At 39.5% G+C, this 19,555-nt stretch overlaps 1 protein-coding gene across 1 annotated transcript in view; it reads right to left on the minus strand.

The window, feature by feature from the left end:
• The window catches only part of Pde7a (phosphodiesterase 7A), an 87,574-nt gene that overhangs the window by 28,878 nt on the left and 39,141 nt on the right, over positions 1–19,555 (minus strand). The window contains exons 2-3 of the mRNA XM_055603375.1: positions 7,485–7,545; positions 4,942–5,025 (exon numbers count right to left, since the gene is read on the minus strand). Coding sequence (XP_055459350.1) covers positions 4,942–5,025; positions 7,485–7,545 — 145 coding nt within the window. The remainder of the gene's footprint in view (positions 1–4,941; positions 5,026–7,484; positions 7,546–19,555) is intronic.

The raw sequence follows: 19,555 nt of genomic DNA on the forward strand, positions 1-19,555 counted from the left end.
TTATCTAAAGCTGGCCTTAACCCCCCCCCCCGAACTTCCTGCCTCTACCTCTCAATTCCTAGGATTATAGCAATTTCCTTCTTCTTTTTTTACCCCCAACTCCCCACCTTCAGGAAGGTTTAGTATTTATTTTTGAGACAGGATCTCGTTCTATAATCTAGGCTGGCCTCAGACTAGTGATCTCTTGCCTTCATTTCCTGAGTGCTGGGATCACAGACATAAGCCACCATACCCAGCTAAAGTCTCTTCAAAGTAAAAACATGATGATATTAACTGAAAGTACATTTATAGGCCTCAAAGAATAAGGATTATAATAAAAGATAAACTAAGTCACAAAAACTCCTGTGGTGGTTGGGGGGCAGTGCTGCCTATATTAACATTGAGGTCCTTTAAAAATTTGAAGAAAACAAAACAAAAAACAAAGCATACTTCCACCATGGTGTGCTTGCTCACCTACTCTCGGTTGTGGTGCACCTTTTTTTTAATAGGATATTTCCTTGCCAGGTTACTTTGAAATTTGTTCATGTTCCTTTGTGCAGTCCCAAGAACATACTTTTTCAATGCATAGTAAGCAAATGCTCTACCACTGACCTACATGCCCAAACTCCCTACATCAGATTTAAGAGAACAAAACACAGAAAACATTTTTCATTAACTAATTTACCTTACATAGCTGCCCCTCCCTCCTCTCCCCAGTCCCTGAGTCCCTCTCCCTTTCTTTTTAGAGAAGGGTATCTTCATATATCAAGCTGTAGTAGGCCTGGGAACAGCTCCTATTGAGGCTAGCCAAGGCAGCCCAATTGAGGAAGGAATCCAAAGGCAGGAAACAGACTCAGGGACAGCCCCTGACTGCTGTTAGAGGTCCCACATGAGGGCCAAGCTGCACATCTGTTACATATGTGTAGGGGGCCTAGGTTCGTCCCATGGATGTACTCTGCTTGGTGGTCCAGTCAACGGAAAACATTTTGGAACCTGTAATTGTTCCCCAGTTGGCAACTATCTGGCTTACACTGGCTGACAGGAGAATTGGCTTTCAGAATGTGAGCTGAAGCAGGGTGTAGAATGAGCTATACACAGAGGAAAAGCTCAGCACTACAGTGTCTGGATGCCTCATTTCTAGGAAACTCTAGTATGGAATTTACTTATCAAAGAAAAAAAAATCTACAACTTAAAAATAATTGCAGCACCTGAAAAACAATCAGCAGATGGAGGCAGAGCAGAGAGAACATAAAATTATGGACTAGCCACAGCTTACGCCATGTCTTTAACCTGTTCCTGGTTCATTCTTGTATCTTACTGGCTTCTCTTGAGAAGACCTGGTCCCGGGAGCTAAGAGGAGAACACAAGAGACAGAAACCCTAACAGGAGAAGTAAGAAAATACCAGAGGAACTACAGACAGTGGCGATTAATGACTGCCCACGGAAGACAGAAGGGAGGTAAACATGACTGCTACTTAAGAATACAAAACTATATAGGACTAAATAACGGGCTAAACTTAATTAGAAAAGGATAATAACAGCCAAGAATTTTACAGTAGGGAAATGAACATAGTTTAGGGCAAAAGGAAAGAGGTGCACAGGGGGGCTGGAGAGGTGGCTCAGAGCTTCAGAGCACTGGCTGCCCTTCCAGAGAACAGGTTCAATTCCCAGCACCCATATGGCACCATCTGTAACTCCAGTCCCAGGGGATCTGACACCCTTACATAGGCAAAACACCAACACATAAAATAGAAATAAATAAATCTTAAAAACAAAACTGCCGGGTGAGGTGGCGCATGCCTGTAACTCCAGTACTCAGGAAGGCAGAGGCAGGCAGATCTCTGTGAGTTGGAGGCCAGCCTGGTCTACAAAGCGAGTCCAGCACAGCCAGGACTACACAGAGATACCCTGTGGGGGAGCAGGCAGAAAGAGGTACATATCAAAGTGGGTTGAGGAGTTGCAAATAAAGAAAACTAGCTGCAAAGAATCTAATACACCTACATCCAGGATTTAAATAATCCAGCTAATTTCATTTCAGTGCACATTTTTTATGTCACTATAAAAGTACTATTATTTTAAATTATAGATGCAACAGAAAAGTCATACTATAGTCCTTTTAAAAGGTTCGGGAATTCCTGAAGGTTCACATTTACTCTGAAAACTCAACTATGTGCAGGTACCTTTGCCAGGTCCAAGATCCCAAGAATGAATGAGCACATAGCTGCAGCTGTCCAAGCAGAAGGGCACTCACTTCCCGAGGAGCAGACATAAAGAACAATTTTGCTCCCACAGAAGTAAACCCAGGTATCTTTATTTTGTATGAGGAGATGAGGGACTCTGGAGAGTCATGGCTAGCCCTAAAGGTTGTGGCAGTTCAGGCTTTGTGGAACATGCATGCAGGCCTAAGGCTACACTTTTGACTTTCCATCCAATCTGACAATCTTCAGCTCCTAAAAGGAGTGTGCAGTGACCTCACCACCATCGGCACATTTAGTCTTACTTCTCTCACTTTTGCATTCTGTCTTATTTCTTGCTAGCTTCCTAATGATACAAGAACTTCCTACTCTTCCATTCCATTAGAGACACTGGAGTAATTTTAACATTCCTACCATCCCTTCCCCACTAAATCTTACCATTTTGTCCCCTATCTAAAACTTCCAACATCCTTTATAACAATCTTGTTTCCCAAATCCTCTTTTACTAAATTTAGTGAAACTCTGGGAGTGTATCAGCGAACCCTTAAACTAATGTATCAGAGACAGATGTCTTGAACAGCCTGAGGACTAGAGGGTTTTACAGCAGATTCCCCAAAAGCTTTAAAAGCTGTTCCATAAAAATGGAACCAAGAAAAATAATTTTATAAAGCAAAAAAACTTTATTTTGGAAAGCCAACACAAACATTCTCACTGGAGTGCCATCCAACAATGACATCTCTTAACACCATCAACAAAAGCAACAGCACTGACAAACAAGAGTGCGCTAAGTAAAGGCGTAAATAATAAGTCAATAGCAAGCTGTTTACTGCGGCAGCTGGCCATACTGCTCAGTTCCAGGAGGGAGCAGAGAAGCCTTGTCCTATAGAAACTTTTTCTTGCAGATTTCTACAATTTATTCTTTATATTATTGACTACTCATAACTTTTCTCTGCTATTCTTACTAATGTAATGAATCCCATTGATTTTCTTCAGCTTAAAGGAATCTTACATTCCTAAAAATAACATTATCAGTCTTCCAATTTAACCTGCCTAGCAGCCCTTTGGGATGTCTTTCTCAGGCACGATGCGGCTATGTTTTCTTATCTACACAAGCAGTATTGAGATTGTGCTGGCCTTAAGAGTCAGAGCAACTGTGTCCTCCTTTCTCTGCTTTGACTTTTTCTAGAGTTTCACAGTGATCTTTCTTCTCTTCTAGGTTCTTGGTTCATTTGGAAATGCAGTGTGCCTTTGCTCAGCCAGGCCTCACGTCTCTAAAGTGTCCTGCTGCCCTAGTCTCAGGATGCCCTGTAGCCAGTGCCTTGGAAGCAAGAGTTCCCACACAGCTGCTGCTCTGCTTGGAGACGACAGATACAGAAAGAAAACAAAAGGTTTCATTCTGGGCAAACTGGCCCCTTTGCAGGTGTTTGCTTTGCCTCTTTCACTATTTTTCCTATTTTCTCTTGGACTTTGGTTTTCACAGTCATATTATGAACCACCTAAACATGCTTTTCTTTCAATGTTAGCCTGCTAAAGGCTTAAAATACTTCATTATCTGCATTTTTAAATGTGGCTGTTCTAGGACTAGTAATTTTGAATCATTTGTTACTGTAGAAGTGATCCTTCAAGGCAGCCCCAGTGTCCCTGTATACTCTTATCGTATGTGTCAAGACTGGAAAACCCTAACCTCTCTTTCACTAGCATCTGTTCTTGGGATCTTCTTTATAGCCTGCAACCACCTGGACATAATCAGTGCTTGAGATATTTCAAAGACTGGATTAATTTCTACCTTATGAAAAGCTTTGGGGTTTCATCTAAGCAAAGATGTTTTATTAGCAGCGCCTATTCCCCCACTCCATGCAAACTTGGTAGGTGGTAAAGATCCATTTCTGCTTCTCTAACAGTATCCACTTTCTCACAATCAGCACATGAGGACTCACAAAGCCAGGCTCACCTCTGAACCTCATTTACATACTGAATTGTTTAGGATGCCTTTAATAGCCTATCAAGTTTGGCCTCATTTTTCTCTGTTAATGCACATTAGCAAGTAGTAGCAAAAGTGGAACGAGCCCCAAACCAGATTTAACACATGCAGTACTAAGAGGTGTAACCTGTTTTTCCCCTTTCTCTCCACTATGATCTAGACACACAAAATATTTGTTTTTAAAATACAAATTTTATCAGTATTTTTAAATAAACCAAAAAAGGATGACACCTCATTTAGCTTCTGAAATACTACTATAAAATATGTTAATTGTTGTCTGAAGTAATGAAGAAAAATAAAAGCAAAAACACCTAAACCTAACTGAGCTAGAAACATGGCTCAGTTGGTGGAGTGCTTGTGTGGCATGAATGAAGCTTTAGGTTTGGATGAGGAGCTCACAGCTGTAAACGAGTACTCAGGGAGGAGGACGAGGTAGAACTGTCAAAAGTTCACAGTCATCCTCGGCTACACAATCAGTATGAGGCCAGCCAGGGATCCATAAGACTCTGAGTAAAAAAACAAGCCTAATTATTACTCTCTTCTAGTAATCTCTATTTATCACATCATCTAGAAATATAGTGTAATTTATGATCTACTGTTTTTAAAAAGTCAAACTGTAACAGCATTTTTACTCCCTTGTCTTCTTTTTCCCTAAGAAAATTAAATACTATAAAGACTATATAGACTTATGTTATACATACTTAAGTCTATTTGGTTATAAATATTTAAGACTGTTAGGAAAACTATAAAACAATTTTAGTTTTTAAAATATGAAAAAATACATACAGTGAAAAATACGAAAGTCAATATAAGGATGGGAACCTCTTCTTTCTGTTTCAAATCCTGCTCGACTCCTTACGCGGACATCTCCTGGACAAAATCAAGAATAAATATAAGTTAGAAAGCTGTTACTGGTAAAAAGGCCCCATGTAAACACAGGTCCACGTGGGATTCTACTGCTCTGGAATAGCTGTGCCAGGGGAGGCTGTGACGAAGGGGAAGACTCATTACAGTGACTTATCTATGAAAATGCCACAATGAAAGCCATAACTGTATGCTAAAAACTAAAAACAAGCCAAGTAAATAAACTGAATGGTTAAGAACTGATTTATTTGGAGGAGGTAATAAAATGTCATTCCTTAAAAATTACCTATATTTTAAAAGTCATTTTATTATTCTGATGGGGTTGAAACAACAGCCAGAAAAACCAGTGGGAAACAAAGTGTTTCCTAGAGGAAAATCCTAGGAACAAAACTTTCAAAAGCCACAGCAAGAAGCAGGCATTTACCAAGTGTTTTTTGCTCTCCTGGGCATCCTGCAAAGAGTATGGAAACAGGAAACACAGTGTAATTTTATAATGCAGTGAACTCATGCTGGACTCTGGAAATCTTTCTTCTCACTCAAGGTTTTAGCAAGTTCTTAAACTTTTGTTTTTAGCTGTTCAACACTGCCCTTACATAAACACACATGATTTTCCGGTAATTTAGCAACCAATTAGCAGCAGTCTGCATCACAGGCGATGCTGAATTCTGTAATCAATCCGGAACAAGGGGAGCCTTAGTTCCCATTCTGTGGACTTAGAAACTGGGCTGTGGTAGATTAGACTACATCTCCATGCCTATGTTGCTGCAGGCGACAAGCCAGTACCTTTGCTGCCAATTCTGTCACAGCATCTGAGCCTTCTAGGAGTCTCCTGAAACTCTGACTTCCTAAGAGGATCTCCTTGCTCTTTTTCTAAGGAAGGCTCCTCCATCTACTATGACTTCATCTTTACCTGCAAAGGCCTCTTTTATGTGGGATTTCTCATTATAACAAAGGTTACTGAGTACACGTCAGATCAGGATATACCTGTACACGTAGTTTACCTTCCCATGGGAGGGACAAATAAACGAATACATAACTCCTTTCTACAGAGGAGGGTTAGAAGCTATAAAGTAAGTTAAGAGGAATTGGGAATGGAGGGATGGGACGCTGGCATCAGGGGAGTCCTCACTGTTCTCTAAACAGGGACTTGCAGCAAGTGAGACAGTGAGCCACTTGTCCATCAGAAGAAAAGAGGTTCCCACGCACAAGGAAGAGCAAGCATGAACAACCTAAACCAGCAGCACATGTGGCATGTTCACAGACAAGTAAAAAGGCCAGTACAGCAGGAGTGCTGGGAAAGGAAACTTGCAACAACTAGGCTCAAAGAGGCATCAAGGTGGCAATGTGATCAGGTAATGCAATGCTACTGGGAGGTAATATGATCAGGATGGTGCAATGCGAGTTTTTTGAAGGTATCCCACACAAGACTTGCCAATGAACCAGGCAGAATATATTAGAAAGAGAAGTCAAGAATGACTGCACTTTGGGAGAACTGATTATAGCTACTGATATAGCAAGACTACAGATATGGAAAACAAATCTTCTCAGGCCTGTTAAAAGTTTGAGGTATCCGTAATACACCCATCAAAAAATACCCCATAGAAAAGAGTAAATATGTCTATACCTTTGTTTTAGGGGTAAAAGAGCCATAAACATATTTTTAAGAGATGGGGAAAGGGAAATGATACACAAACACATGCCACAGTAGAACAGAAGCAGGTAAGATACACAAGATACAAAGTAAGTTAAAGAAAAAGTACAAACAGAAACAGAACCTTAGGATAAATTTAGGCTTATTGTATAAAAAGAATTTGTGAAGGAAAAAACAGAGGTAGATAAACTATAAAGATTGATTCAGGATCTCAGAGCTGATGGAAGAATCTAAGCACGAAGACATAAGTCAGGAGCAATCCCTCAAAAATAAGCAAATACATCTACAGGGAACTAAGTGCATATTTAAAAGTATGAGGTAAAGAGCAAGGGATATGAATAAATGAAGAGAGAATCCAGACGAAGAAAAAAAATACATATATATGATGGTAGTTACACTGGACTTGTGAAACTAGGAAATGTATAAGATGCTTTAGTATCAAGTTCTCTTGTAAGCTACCCGAGTCAGAACGAGAACTAACAAACTGTCAGGTATTCCTGGACTCATCATGTTGGCATGCACTTTTTTATTTAGCAGCTGGCTGGCCTTTAGCTGCTCTAGAAACACATTTTCCACAAAGAATGCTCTAAACAATTAAAAGCTGTACACTGAAAATATTGCCCTATTAAACCAAACTTCTAAATTGTCTTTTAACTCTAAAATACCACTCTTTATTCATCACTCAGTATTAGCTTTCAGATGCTAACCTTCAATTTCTGCTTCAAAATGTGATGAAACGGCTACCTAATAAAAGACATTTCATCTCAAACTATATGACAACAAAATTAATGTGCTGATACAAAATTATGCTTACCTAGCATACGAATATATAATGCAGTCTGGTCAGAACTGTCATAGGAAATAGCTCCACGTCTCTGGAAAAAAAAAAAAAAGACCTGTTTTAGTACATAATGAAATGCGATCTAAAATTTATTTCAGCAAACATACATTTATAACTTTGTAGTGGAAGGTTTGGTTTCTTTAAAAACTCAGTTATGTTACAGAAATGTTTTTGTTTTAATCCCAAGTGTGGGGTACAGTACTGCCATAGTTTATCCACAGCTGATAACAACCTCATGCAGGGTGTGGTCTATGCCAGCTTGAGTTAGTGAAGTTCTGAGGACTCTGGGAGAGTATAAATACCAGAGCCCAGAGAGAGAAAGGGGCTCCAAGGAGAAGGACAGAGGAGAAAGAAGGCTGCTTGTTCATCCCACCGCATTTGCCACTTGCTGTTGTTGGACTATTAGATATCCTGAAGACTGAGACTGGTATTTTCCCAAAGACCCCAATGACCCTAACCAGCTGGAACAAAGTCTAAAGAGGTCTATGTTATTTTCCCCTTCTAACCTTCTTTCTCCCCTACCTAGGGTTGGGGGTTGGAAGCGAAGTAGAGGCTTAAGGAACCCCAAATAGAGTGCCTACATTATTTATTATATATTATTTGGAAAGCACTGTGCAAAAAATGTTGAATACATACATGCATCTGCTATGGAAATCTCTAGCTGAGGAAAAAATAAATACAACAAAGCACAGCTAAAAACTACAATAAGAAATGGATACAAGAGTGGAAGGTTTGAGACTGACACACAAGCTAATTTCTTTTTTTGTTTATTTTTATTATTAGTTACATTTTGTTAACTCTGTATCCCAGCTGTATCCCACTTCCTTATTCCCTCCCAATCCCACCCTCCCTCCTTCATCTCCTCCCTGACCCTTTCCAAGTTCACTGATTAGGGAGGACCTCCTCCCCTTTCATCTCACCCAGTTTTATCAGGTATCTTCAGGACTGGCTGCAAAGTCCTCCTCTGTGGACTAGCGGGACTGCTCCTCCCTTGGGGGGTGGGGAGGTTTTTTGGGGGGTGTGGCATGCTGAGGATGGAACCCAGAACCTTTGGCATGCTAGGCAAGCTCTCTATCATTGAGCTCTAGTTCCATAGAAGCTGGTTTCTAAAACAATCATAAGAGTTACCCAATGAGAAGAAGAGGGGAAAGGGCAATCTGATGGTGTTCCAAGTATAGGGCCCCTCTCCAAGCCCCAGGCTTTCATATGTTACAAGAGGGAATATTCATGTCCCACTCACAAGTCAAGTCCTCCAGAGGCTCCTCACCGCACTGGAACTGAGTTCCAAACCCCATGCTTTGGGTGCACAGCCTCCATGATCTGCTCTCAATGCTCCTGTCGTAGCACATCTCTTACCACTGTGATGCAGTCATGTCTTCCTAACTTTTCTTGCCATGCCCAATGTCTGCTTTCACATTTGCTGCTGCCCTACCTGCTCAAAGCCCTGCTATCCCTATGTTTCTTATCTCTTAGGCCTAAATGAAACATTCTTAGGCATATCCTGACTACTAAAGCTGTAACCATCTGAAAATTATGCTCTCTTGCAGTGCCTGGAAGCACTACCTCCATTTGCTACTGTCTTTAAAGCAACAAATTTTGTTAACTGTACAAAAAAGAAAGAAAGAAACAAACAAACAAACAAACAAAAAATCAGCCAGGCACACCCCTTTAAAATCCCAGCAGTTGGGAATCAGAGGCTGCTTGGCCTCCATGTAGCACTTGGCTAGTATTATCCTATTTGCTTTGTATTCAAATAGAAATTCCAAAAGAGCTGGAACCTTATCTGTCTCATTTACCACAGTATCGTGCCTCTGAAATAGGATCTGTCCCTTAGTAAGCTCTAAATAAACACTTTGGTCAACAAACACAGTTGTCTCAAATAAAACTTATGAACTAAGGAATAAGTAAAAGTTACAACAGAATTGACACAAAGGAACATATTTCAAAATCTGGATGATAAAGCCAACCAAACCTCTGTTTAGCATCTAAGTTCTGTGCCAGTAAACACCTAAATCATTGCTGGGTACTCCAGACCTAGCCCAAATCCCAACATTCAGAACAGCTCCTGGGACATCAAAAATAGAGATGAAACTGGTGAGTTCAGTAGGTACCTTTAGTAGGTAAAGGTGCTCACTGTGAAGGTGGATGGCCTGAGTTCAATCCCCAAGACTCACACAGTAGGAAGAGAGAATTTATTCCTTCATGACCTCTACATGCATGCTGGAGCACGTTGAGTGTGTGCGCGCGTACACTAGATCACACACAAACAAAAAGTTTGTCTTAGATAGGGCCTATGAAGTGCTGGTTGGCCTGGTACTTGCTATGTAGACCAGGCCTCAAACTCACAGAGATCTGCCTGCCTCTGCCTCCTGAATGCTGGAATCAAAGGTGTGTGCCTGGCTGTTTTAAGCATTCAATAAAATTAGTTTCTTTAAAGGCAGTAGTAACTGGAGTCAGTGACATAATCTTCACAGTGATATGATACCACAAAGACCTGAGAAGACAGCTGAGGAGGAGTTTTGGTGGTAATACTATTTAATACAGACACACACCACACATACACACATACGCGCACACACACAAAGTTAGCACAATGAAACCATGTTCTTTCTACTTGTCAAATTAATAGTCTTCTAACCCACAAACCTCTGGCTGAGAATTATAAGCCCTTAACATGTATCTATAAATCTCCGAGAAATAAGAATGTCAACGTGAAAAATAATTAGAAAAAAGTTATTACACAGAATTGGTATGCAAAGCTCAAGCATGTGCAGAGGCTGGAGGTCAATCTCCAGTGCCTATACCTCAGGCATCATCCACCTACCTTGTTTTGTGAAATAGTCTCTCACTTAGCCTAGAACTCAACTAGTAGGCTTGACTGACTCGCCAGAGAGCCCTAAAGATCTACCTGGCCAAGTCCTCAGGGCTAGAATTACAAGCATACAACCACATTCCCGGCAACTTTGCGGGTCCTGAGGACTGAATGCAGGTCCTCGATGGTTGTGCCATAAACACTTCCCTCACTAAGCTAGCACTTCTGACCCAAGTAATATTCTTAATGCTTACTTATCACTCAAGAAAAAAATAGGCTGAAACCTTGTATGACTTAATCATTTTAAAAGGTTCATGAAATGTAGGAAAAAACCTTCTGATTGAAACTAAATTCTATCAATACGTATTGTTTCCAGGAGGACAGAAGGACAGAGGCAGAATGAATCTTTTTAAAGGAGCTTTGTGCCTTTCAAATTTTTTAGCATGTGTGGCTATTATATTTCACAAGTAAATAAAATAAAAAGTGGAAATCACCTAAAAAAGTCTACAAAGAAAGTATTATCTCAAGTAGCAAGGAACTAATTCATACAGCATTCATTCCTGGCCCAGCTTAGTGTGCCGCATAGCAATGATGTCTGGAACTTCATGTTAGAAGATGCCACTCAGACTGGTGTTGCCATCATCTCCAAAACACTCCATTTACTAGGTCCCAGGCCTTCCTGGCAGGCTAAGGGTAAGCCAACCAGTGTAGAAAGAATATATGGGGCAATATTATTTCTACTGGCCAAAACCTACAATGAAACCAGATATAAATATTACTAACTTCTCATAGCCCAACAATCTGATAGTGCCAAATAACAACTTGGCCAAGCAGCCAGTTAAAAGAAAACTCAAAATACTATTCTCTGTAAGTACGCTACTATAGGTGCTTGGCATTATTACTGTTTTTATTGTAGAGAGGATATCTACCATAACAAACACTTTTTAAAAGCAAAACTCATTGATTACATCACAGAAAGAAGAGCTGAAGATGCATGTTAACTCTGCATAAAAGATTTGTTAAAGCTAACTGACACAATGGAGACTACCATTCACCCAGGCACACTGGTTATACTGTAAGGTAAATACTCTAGACTCATGTATAGGAGGACTAGACATTAAAATGGCAGGACCTCTACTAATATTTGTTAAAATTTTGGCAAAAGGGTATAATTTAATGTGCCTTAATTAAGTATATAATGGTAATTACTTAATAAAATATTCAATCTGTTGTTAAAGTACTTAATTAAGGCTAGTCTATAAATATTTATTCTAAGAGCTACCCGAATCCCAAGATACAGCACCTACTAAATAAATACAAATAAAATTAATTTTTAAAATAAGAGTGGACTTTTAAATAAGTATCTGAACCTACAACAAATACAAATCATGAATCAAACTCCTTATAAGTTACATCATCAAGTTAGCGCTAAAAGCAATCTAGGCAAAAACTCATTTTGGAAAGTGAGTTATACTATATATTATAAATTAGAATAAAATTTTATTCCATGTGACAGTGTTACTTTCAAAATGTACTTTATATACCAAGACACAGCTTAAAATGTTTCTTAAAGGATCATAATTTTTAAAACCACATACTGGTAGATTTTTTTTTTAATAAAAACAGTAGGGGGCTGGAGAGATGGCTCAGTGGTTAAGAGCACTGTCTGCTCCTCCAAAGGACCTGGGTTCAATTCCCAGCACCCACATGGCAGCTCACAACTGTCTGTAACACCAATTCCAAGGGATCTCACACCTTCACAATAATGCATATCAAATTAAATAAATTATTAAAAAATAAATAAAAACAGTAAAACAAATCTCACCAAATCCTGTGTCTATATCAATTCTGAAGTCCCTTGGGCTACCATGCACATTCACATTGCATCTCTCAAGCGAATGAAAATAACCAATGCTTTTACTTGTGACTCTTCTAAGTTAGCCATCCTGGAACAGCTTGTAAAGAAAACTAGTGTAGGTCACAACAAGGGCGAGGCTGAGCTAATCAGCAACCAGCCACAGCATAAACAAGTTAAACCATACACAAGAACTACAGCCCTCACAGTGCCTGTCTGAGACACCTGCTTCCCTGGGATGGTGAATCATTCTTCCATAAAGACGTTACTTGGAGATAAATAACAAACAAAAGGTGTAGAAACTGTTCCCAATATTAGCTAAGATATAACTTTTAAAGACAGGCATGATAAATGCAACAACAGATGCTCATACAAAAAACTCATTTAACCCACACAAGAACTCTGTAAGGTAGCCTTAATCCCCACTTTGCAGACTGGTAAACTGAGTTAATGGATTTAAACACAGTAGCTCTAAATAAAGCTTCTGGGGACAACACTGGAAAACTGCACCATGTAACTACCAGATGGAACATGGCTAAAGTTCCCAAACTACTTTTCCCACTACAGCAAAACAAGGTTTTTAGAATGCATATCTCTTAATATGTACTAAGAAGACAAGCTTTTGTTTGACTGCCTGAACTATTCAAATACTGTCTTCATCTTTTTAGCCTTCTGTCCAAATTTTGTTTTTGAAAAATAAGGTATCAGCAATTTTTAAAAAATTAAGTACTGGTGGTCACTGAAAAAGCTGGGGCTTTGTAACCACCCACTCAACTGTGCATTATTACCATTAACTTGACCGTCATCCCACAATCTGGCAAGCCAATCCTTTAAAAAGAAGCAAACAGCTGTCAGCAAACCCAAATAATCCTTAACTTTTAAAACACCAAGAGCTTTTAAAGTGTCCTGTATTTCTTAAAGAAATTTCTTTAATCAAATTCACTGAGAGGATCAAATCACAGGAGAGACAAGTATGCTTAAAATGTATTCCTTCACTGTTAACAATTAAATTGCAGGGTTATTATGTTGTTTGAAAAAGAACACTAACTTTACAGGTACTTTCTGCTGCTTAGCAAACAATGGCAACCTTGTGGGGTTTAAATTAATATTTTTCACTGTCTTAATAGAGAAAGAAAAGAGGCTTCATGGTAAATGAAAGCTATAACTGTTTCTATGAAAGTGTAAAAAATAAGTTCAAACAGTGTCAACTTAAGTGTTTGTGTTTTAGCTTTAGACTCAGGTCCAGATGGCAAGTTGGCTAGCTCATACTCTATCAAGAATTTCTCAACTGAATTCAATTTCAGAACAACAGATCATAATTATATTTTTTGTGATTGTATGTTAGCTAAGGTCCAAGACTTAAGAAGGAATATAGAACAGGATGGGTTTTGGTTTATAAAGCTTGTCACTGTTTAGAATGTCCTCAATAATTATACTTTACATATATAAACATCAGCCAATTCTTTTTTTCTAAAAGAAAATATTTAAAATATGTATACTCAAAAGTCAGGCCTGTTTAATTCTATAACCCTCAAAGTCAAACATCCTTATAGAGGAAGGGGACTGAGAAAGTTACTTTGCTGCTAAAGAAATGATGCCATAAAAAGTCTGTAAGAACAGAAACATTGGGTAAAGAAGAAAAAAACCAAAATCCCCCCCAAAAAGCAGTTTTAAGCCTCTTCACTGGCAGAACTCACAGCTCTTTGAAATCAGAAAGGTTAAAATCAGCACAAAAGAGTGGATATTTCATGTCAATCAAATAGGCAAATTAATGATTAATGTCACAAAGCTAAAAGCAAAGAAAGATACCTACCTTAGAGGTGATCCACTTGATCAGAACCAAAGTCAGACACCAGATCAATGTGATTCTGATTGGATCAACCAAAAGCCCACTGCACTCTCTCCCTGCAACCAGTGAGCAATGGCAAGGCTGACTTCTTAAGGAGTCCGGTGAGTAACAGCTGTCCCAAGGCAGAAGAGAGGGGACACTGACAGCCTTGAACTCCTACGCAGCTGCTTTAGGACAGTGATCACCTGACTCCTATGAAAATGCATTACCTGGCCAGCCTTTCTGCCCGTTCATGCTTAATGTCACAACCAATTTTCGGGACAGAGCAAAGGAAATAATGCTGGAAGGCAGGTATTAAAATATAGTTGGCCTAACAATATCACTAAAGGTTTCAGGCTAGCCCAAACATGTCTATAATCTTCATTCTACAAAGTATTTTGAAACAATTTTCAAAAATTCTTGGCAAGGTTAAAAAGTTCCTCATTCTTTTCATGCAGGCCAGTTTTGCAAGCATAATACTGTCACATTTGAAAATATTAGTACATTTTGTACTTTACTTCTGAGTATTGAATTTCTTCAAACTTTTGTTTCCTTCCAAGGTGGGATTACATTATGACAACCCTGGCTGCTGTAAATGTGATCTGTGCATCACTGTTCACTTTTTCTGGATTTACTGACTAGGTCACATATTTTCACATAATAAAAGATATTTGTTCTCAAGCCCTAAGACAGCCTTGTTCCTGTAGTATTCAGGGTGCATGTCTTGCTCTTGTGACAGAGAGTGAGCAGTCCAGGAACAAAACTTGCGTCTCTTCACCCATCTTCACAACCTCCCACAGCACCCAGCAGGTTATTTCTGATGAAAAGCTTCTTATGAAACTCTCATCAAGAATTCAGCATGTATTAAGCTTCTGTTAAGTACCAGGCTTCATGCTAATGACAAGGATATCTAAAATTTGAGAGATCGAAACATGGCTCTTGCCCTTTAGACAATTAGTCCGTCTTAACTAAACACCTGCAAACAAACACAAAATTGTTAGAAACAGAAAGCAGACTGAGTAACACTAGTGCAGAGAGGTGGGTCCGATGAGGATACAGGTAGGATAACAGGCCATTCCTGAAGAGCCACTGGGTGGGGACTTGTGTTAAAGAAGGGGTAACACTTTAGCTAGTAGAACTCAGAGGGGTAGGGGTTGGCGAGGCAGATGGGACATCAAGGCAGAAGCTCCAGAGAGAGCTGACGACAGCTGGACAGACAGAATTAAACAATGAAAGATTGTGTCATAGATTTCAGTTCACAAAGAAACAAAATTATCTACATATTCCCACCCTACAAAAGATGGGTATTTGAACAAAACCAAAAGAGTAATGTAATTTTTGCTATTCATTTCTCAGTACAAGAGGCTTACTTGGCTTAAAGTGTATATGGGTGTGTGTGTGTGTGTGTGTGTGTGTGTGTGTGTGTGTGTGTGTGTAGATCAGATGATATCACTCAGATATCAGTTCTTTTCTAATTTACAGAATCCAGATTGAACTCAAGTCATTAGGCCAGTAGTGAAGTGTTTCTACAGAGTCATCTCACTAACATTTAAAAGAATTTGATTCTATACCCATGAAAAGTGAAATAAGCACCAATATACACGTCTAAATTATGGTTTTCCTAAATCTAAATTATTCATAAACTGTTTTTAAAGAACTGTAAATAATTTATTTTTTCTATTTTATGTAATTCGTGTTTTTTGACTGCATGTATGTGTGTGTAAGGATGCCAGATCCCCTGGAAAAGGAATTACAGACTATTGTGAGCTCCTGTGTGGGTGCTGGGAATTGAACCTGCGTCCTCTGAAAGAACAGCCAGTTAACCGCTCTTTACCCTGAGCCACCTTTCCAGCCCCCAGAACCATAAACTTTACACATCTTGCTATAGTAAGACCCAATAACAAGATGTAGCATGCAAACTCTTAACCTGAGTTGTGCAAGGATTACTTGTCATCAAACTAGGTTTGACTTTTGGGGTCTTGAATACTCCACTCCACTAAGGCTCCAACAACCAAATCAAAGGACTACCATGCAGGAGATGGGTTCAGCAGAGCTTCTTGGCTTAGTAATCTACCTCTCCCCAGGGTCCTACACAGAGCCATGCCCCTCCATGATGCCCGGGACCTTGTCCCTTCTCACCTTTGCACTTGTTCCTTGACTTCTAATATGGCTTATTTAAAAAGCCAAATACTCCATTTTTTAATTGGATTACTTGATTTGTTGCTGTTTAACTTCTTGAGTTCTTTATATATATACTGGTTATTAGTCCTCTGTCAGATATAGGGTTGGTGAAGATCCTTTCCCAATCTGTAGGCAGTTGTTTTGTTTTGATGACAGTGTCCTTTGCTTTACAGAAGCTTTTCAGTTTCATGAGGTTCCATTTATTGATTGTTGCTCTTAGAGCCTGTGCTGCTGGTGTTCTGTTCAGGAAGTTGTCTCCTGTGCCAATGAGTTCAAGGCTCTTCCTCACTTTTTCTTCTAAGCGGTTTAGTGTGTCTGGTTTTATATTGAGGTCTTTGATCCACTTGGACTTTAGTTTTGTGCAGGGTGATAGGTATGGATCTATTTGCATTTTTCTACATGTAGATATCCAGTAAGACCATCATCCTGGGTGAGCTATCCCAGAAGCAGAAAGACGCACACAGTATATACTCACTCATATAGACATATAATATAGGATAAACCTACTAAATTCTGTACACCTAAAGAAACTAATCAAGACGGAGGACTCTTGCTAAAATGCTCAATTCCTATCTAGAAAGGCAAAGAAGACGGGACATCAGAAGAAGGAGAAAAGAGGGAACAAGTCAGGAGCCTGACACAGAGGACCTCTGAAAGGCTCTGCCCTGCAGACTATCAATGCAAATGCTGAGACTTATGGGCAACCTTTGGGCAGAGTGCAGGGAATCTTATGAAAGAAGTGGGAAACAGTAAGATCTGGAGAAGACAGGAACTCCACAAGGAGAGCAACAGAACCAAAAAAATCTGAGCACAGGGGTCTTTTCTGAGACTGATACTCCAACCAAGGACCAAGCATGGAGATAACCTAAGACCCCTGCACAGATGTAGCCCACGGCAGTTCAGTATCCAAGTGGGTTCCATTTTAATAGGAACAAAGACTATCTCTGACATGAACTGATTGGCCTGCTCTTTAATTACCTCCCCCTGAGGGGGGAAGCAGCATTACCAGGCCACAGAAGAAGACAATGCAACCACTCCTGATAAGACCTAACTGACTAAAAAGACCTCCCCTTTCAGTGGCCTTGGGGAGAGGCATGCATGCAGAGGGGTGGAGGAAGGGAGGGACTGGGATGGGAGGAGAGAGGGAACCACAGGGGGGATACAAAGTGAATAAAGTGTAATTAATAAAGAATTTTAAAAAAAGCAAATACAAACCTGCTACTTTCCATACACTATTTAATGTTTAATGTGTGTTTGTTTATGATGAACAGGTAGATTTGCATCTTTTTTAGACTAAACGGCTGAAAAGAAAGTGTGAAAGGAGAAGAGAATAAGGATTCAGAAACACTGTAAGAAAGATACACTTTTTCACACTAAATTTCCTTAGCCACCTCCAATCCTTAGTGAAAGATAGCAGTGTAATAAGTGATTAGTTGACAATTACAGAAAAATTAGGGCATTAAAACACCACTAAGCCTTCAAAAACAATCTTACACTATAATCAGCAAGTGTGATCGTCTTAAAAATCTGTCTGGGGTTTATAAGATCAGTCTGAGAAACTCAGTCACAATCAGAGCTTATTATTTTATGAGTGGGATCAATATAAACAAAGTATGACTGTGATTCCTGTTTCCTGGAGTAATCCAAGAGCAGGGTTTATCCAGGGGCCTTCTGCCACCCAGAAGACACCTGTCAATCTTGATGACATCCTTCAGCTATCCATACAGAGACTCAGCATGTCGCTCCCTTGACTAAATTGGGCTAACCTCATCTGCATTGACATCAATGCCTGTAATTTTGGAATCTTGCAGACAGAAATAGCTTATCACAGAGTTCTTTATATAAATGTGGTGTAGTGTCTTTAAAAAACTGTAACTAAATTTATGATAGAAAAATGTGGACACTACTCTAGTGAAACTCCAACTATGCCTTCCTACTCTGTAGCCCATTGCAGTAACAAGTAAATAAGAGGCATTTTTTGTGCCTCTTTTACTAAAAGCTAAAAGTTCACATTTTTCAAATGGTAAGAATTTCAGAAAGTTAATAAAAAGAAAGGAGGGAGGGGGGCTGATGAGATGGTGTGGTGGAGTGCCTGCCATGCCAGCCTGACACCTGAGCTCACTTGCCTGAACCAACATAAAGGTGGGAAGGAGAACAAACCCCAGAACTGTCCTCTAACTTCTAGATATGTTCTACGATACACGTTGCCTCCCTTACATACTTCCCATGGTCTTAAGAACCCCAGCGATAACATTTATTTTTGCTGCTACTTCAGAGCTACAATTTTGCTACTGAGTAGTGTTTCAATTCCTCAGACCGTGAGGAATGTGTGTTTTCTGATGGTCAAGACCCACAGTTTGAGAACAAATTTATTTTAGGTCAAAACTGCATACTAAATAAGTATGCTCTATGTTTCACATGCAACATTTTTCTGATTTCTATGCCTGTACATCAACTGTGGAACAAGACAAAGTCAATAAAAGAAGGCTCTACTATTTGGACATGGAGCACTTTTTCTCTGGGACTCCGTCTGGCCAGTAAGCAGCCTTGCTAACCGGAGTGTGGGACTTCCATTGCTCTCATTTAGTTTTTATGGATGACATCAGATACTGTGCAGCCTCTATGAAATCTAGGTGTGCTACCGGATGACATTCTCTTGGTCTAACATGTTAGTAGCTTGAAGATTACAGCATGCCAACTGTGTGGTCCTTTCGGTGTCCACACTCTAATGGATGTAAGATCTAACCTACCATTTTTATCCTTTTCAAGATTTTGGCATGCTTGGTGACAACTTTCTACTTTTCCATAATTTTAAAGCAATCAGAAGCATGAGTTAAATAAACAAATCTATAAGCTGCTGTAGTCTCACAGGACAGTGCTCTGCTGAGCTGACACTTGTGAAAACTCAGGATGCTTTTACTCCCCTTTTCTATGAGGAGGAACTGCAAGCTCCAAACAGCGTGACTCAGAATGGCCAATTGGTTGCACTGACTGGTGAATTCCCACAGTACAGAGCTTACACATTGCAGCCGTTATCCTGTACAATCTTAGCTTTTTATTTCTCAGCTTTGAAATTTTTTTTAGATCAGAGGTTTGTAATTACATCTATTTGTATATATTCATTGTATGTGTATGGGTTCTGTTACTTGTGTTTTTAAGGAGTGTGTTGGACTTGAAGTTCTATGCTCAAATCCTCAGCTTCCCAAGTAGCTCATATTACAGGAAGTCACTCCACTGTTAATTCTTAATTCTCAAGGCTTTAAGTTTCCACAGACACCTAGCATAGTTAAATTCTAGGTTAGTAAAAGAATAATTGAAGACAATCTTAGGAGATGCCAATAGTCTGCTAACTATCCAAGTCAAGACAC

The sequence above is a fragment of the Psammomys obesus genome, unplaced genomic scaffold (assembly GCF_907164565.1).
Source record: "Psammomys obesus unplaced genomic scaffold, mPsaObe1.curated_primary_1811, whole genome shotgun sequence".
Taxonomy (NCBI): domain Eukaryota; kingdom Metazoa; phylum Chordata; class Mammalia; order Rodentia; family Muridae; genus Psammomys; species Psammomys obesus.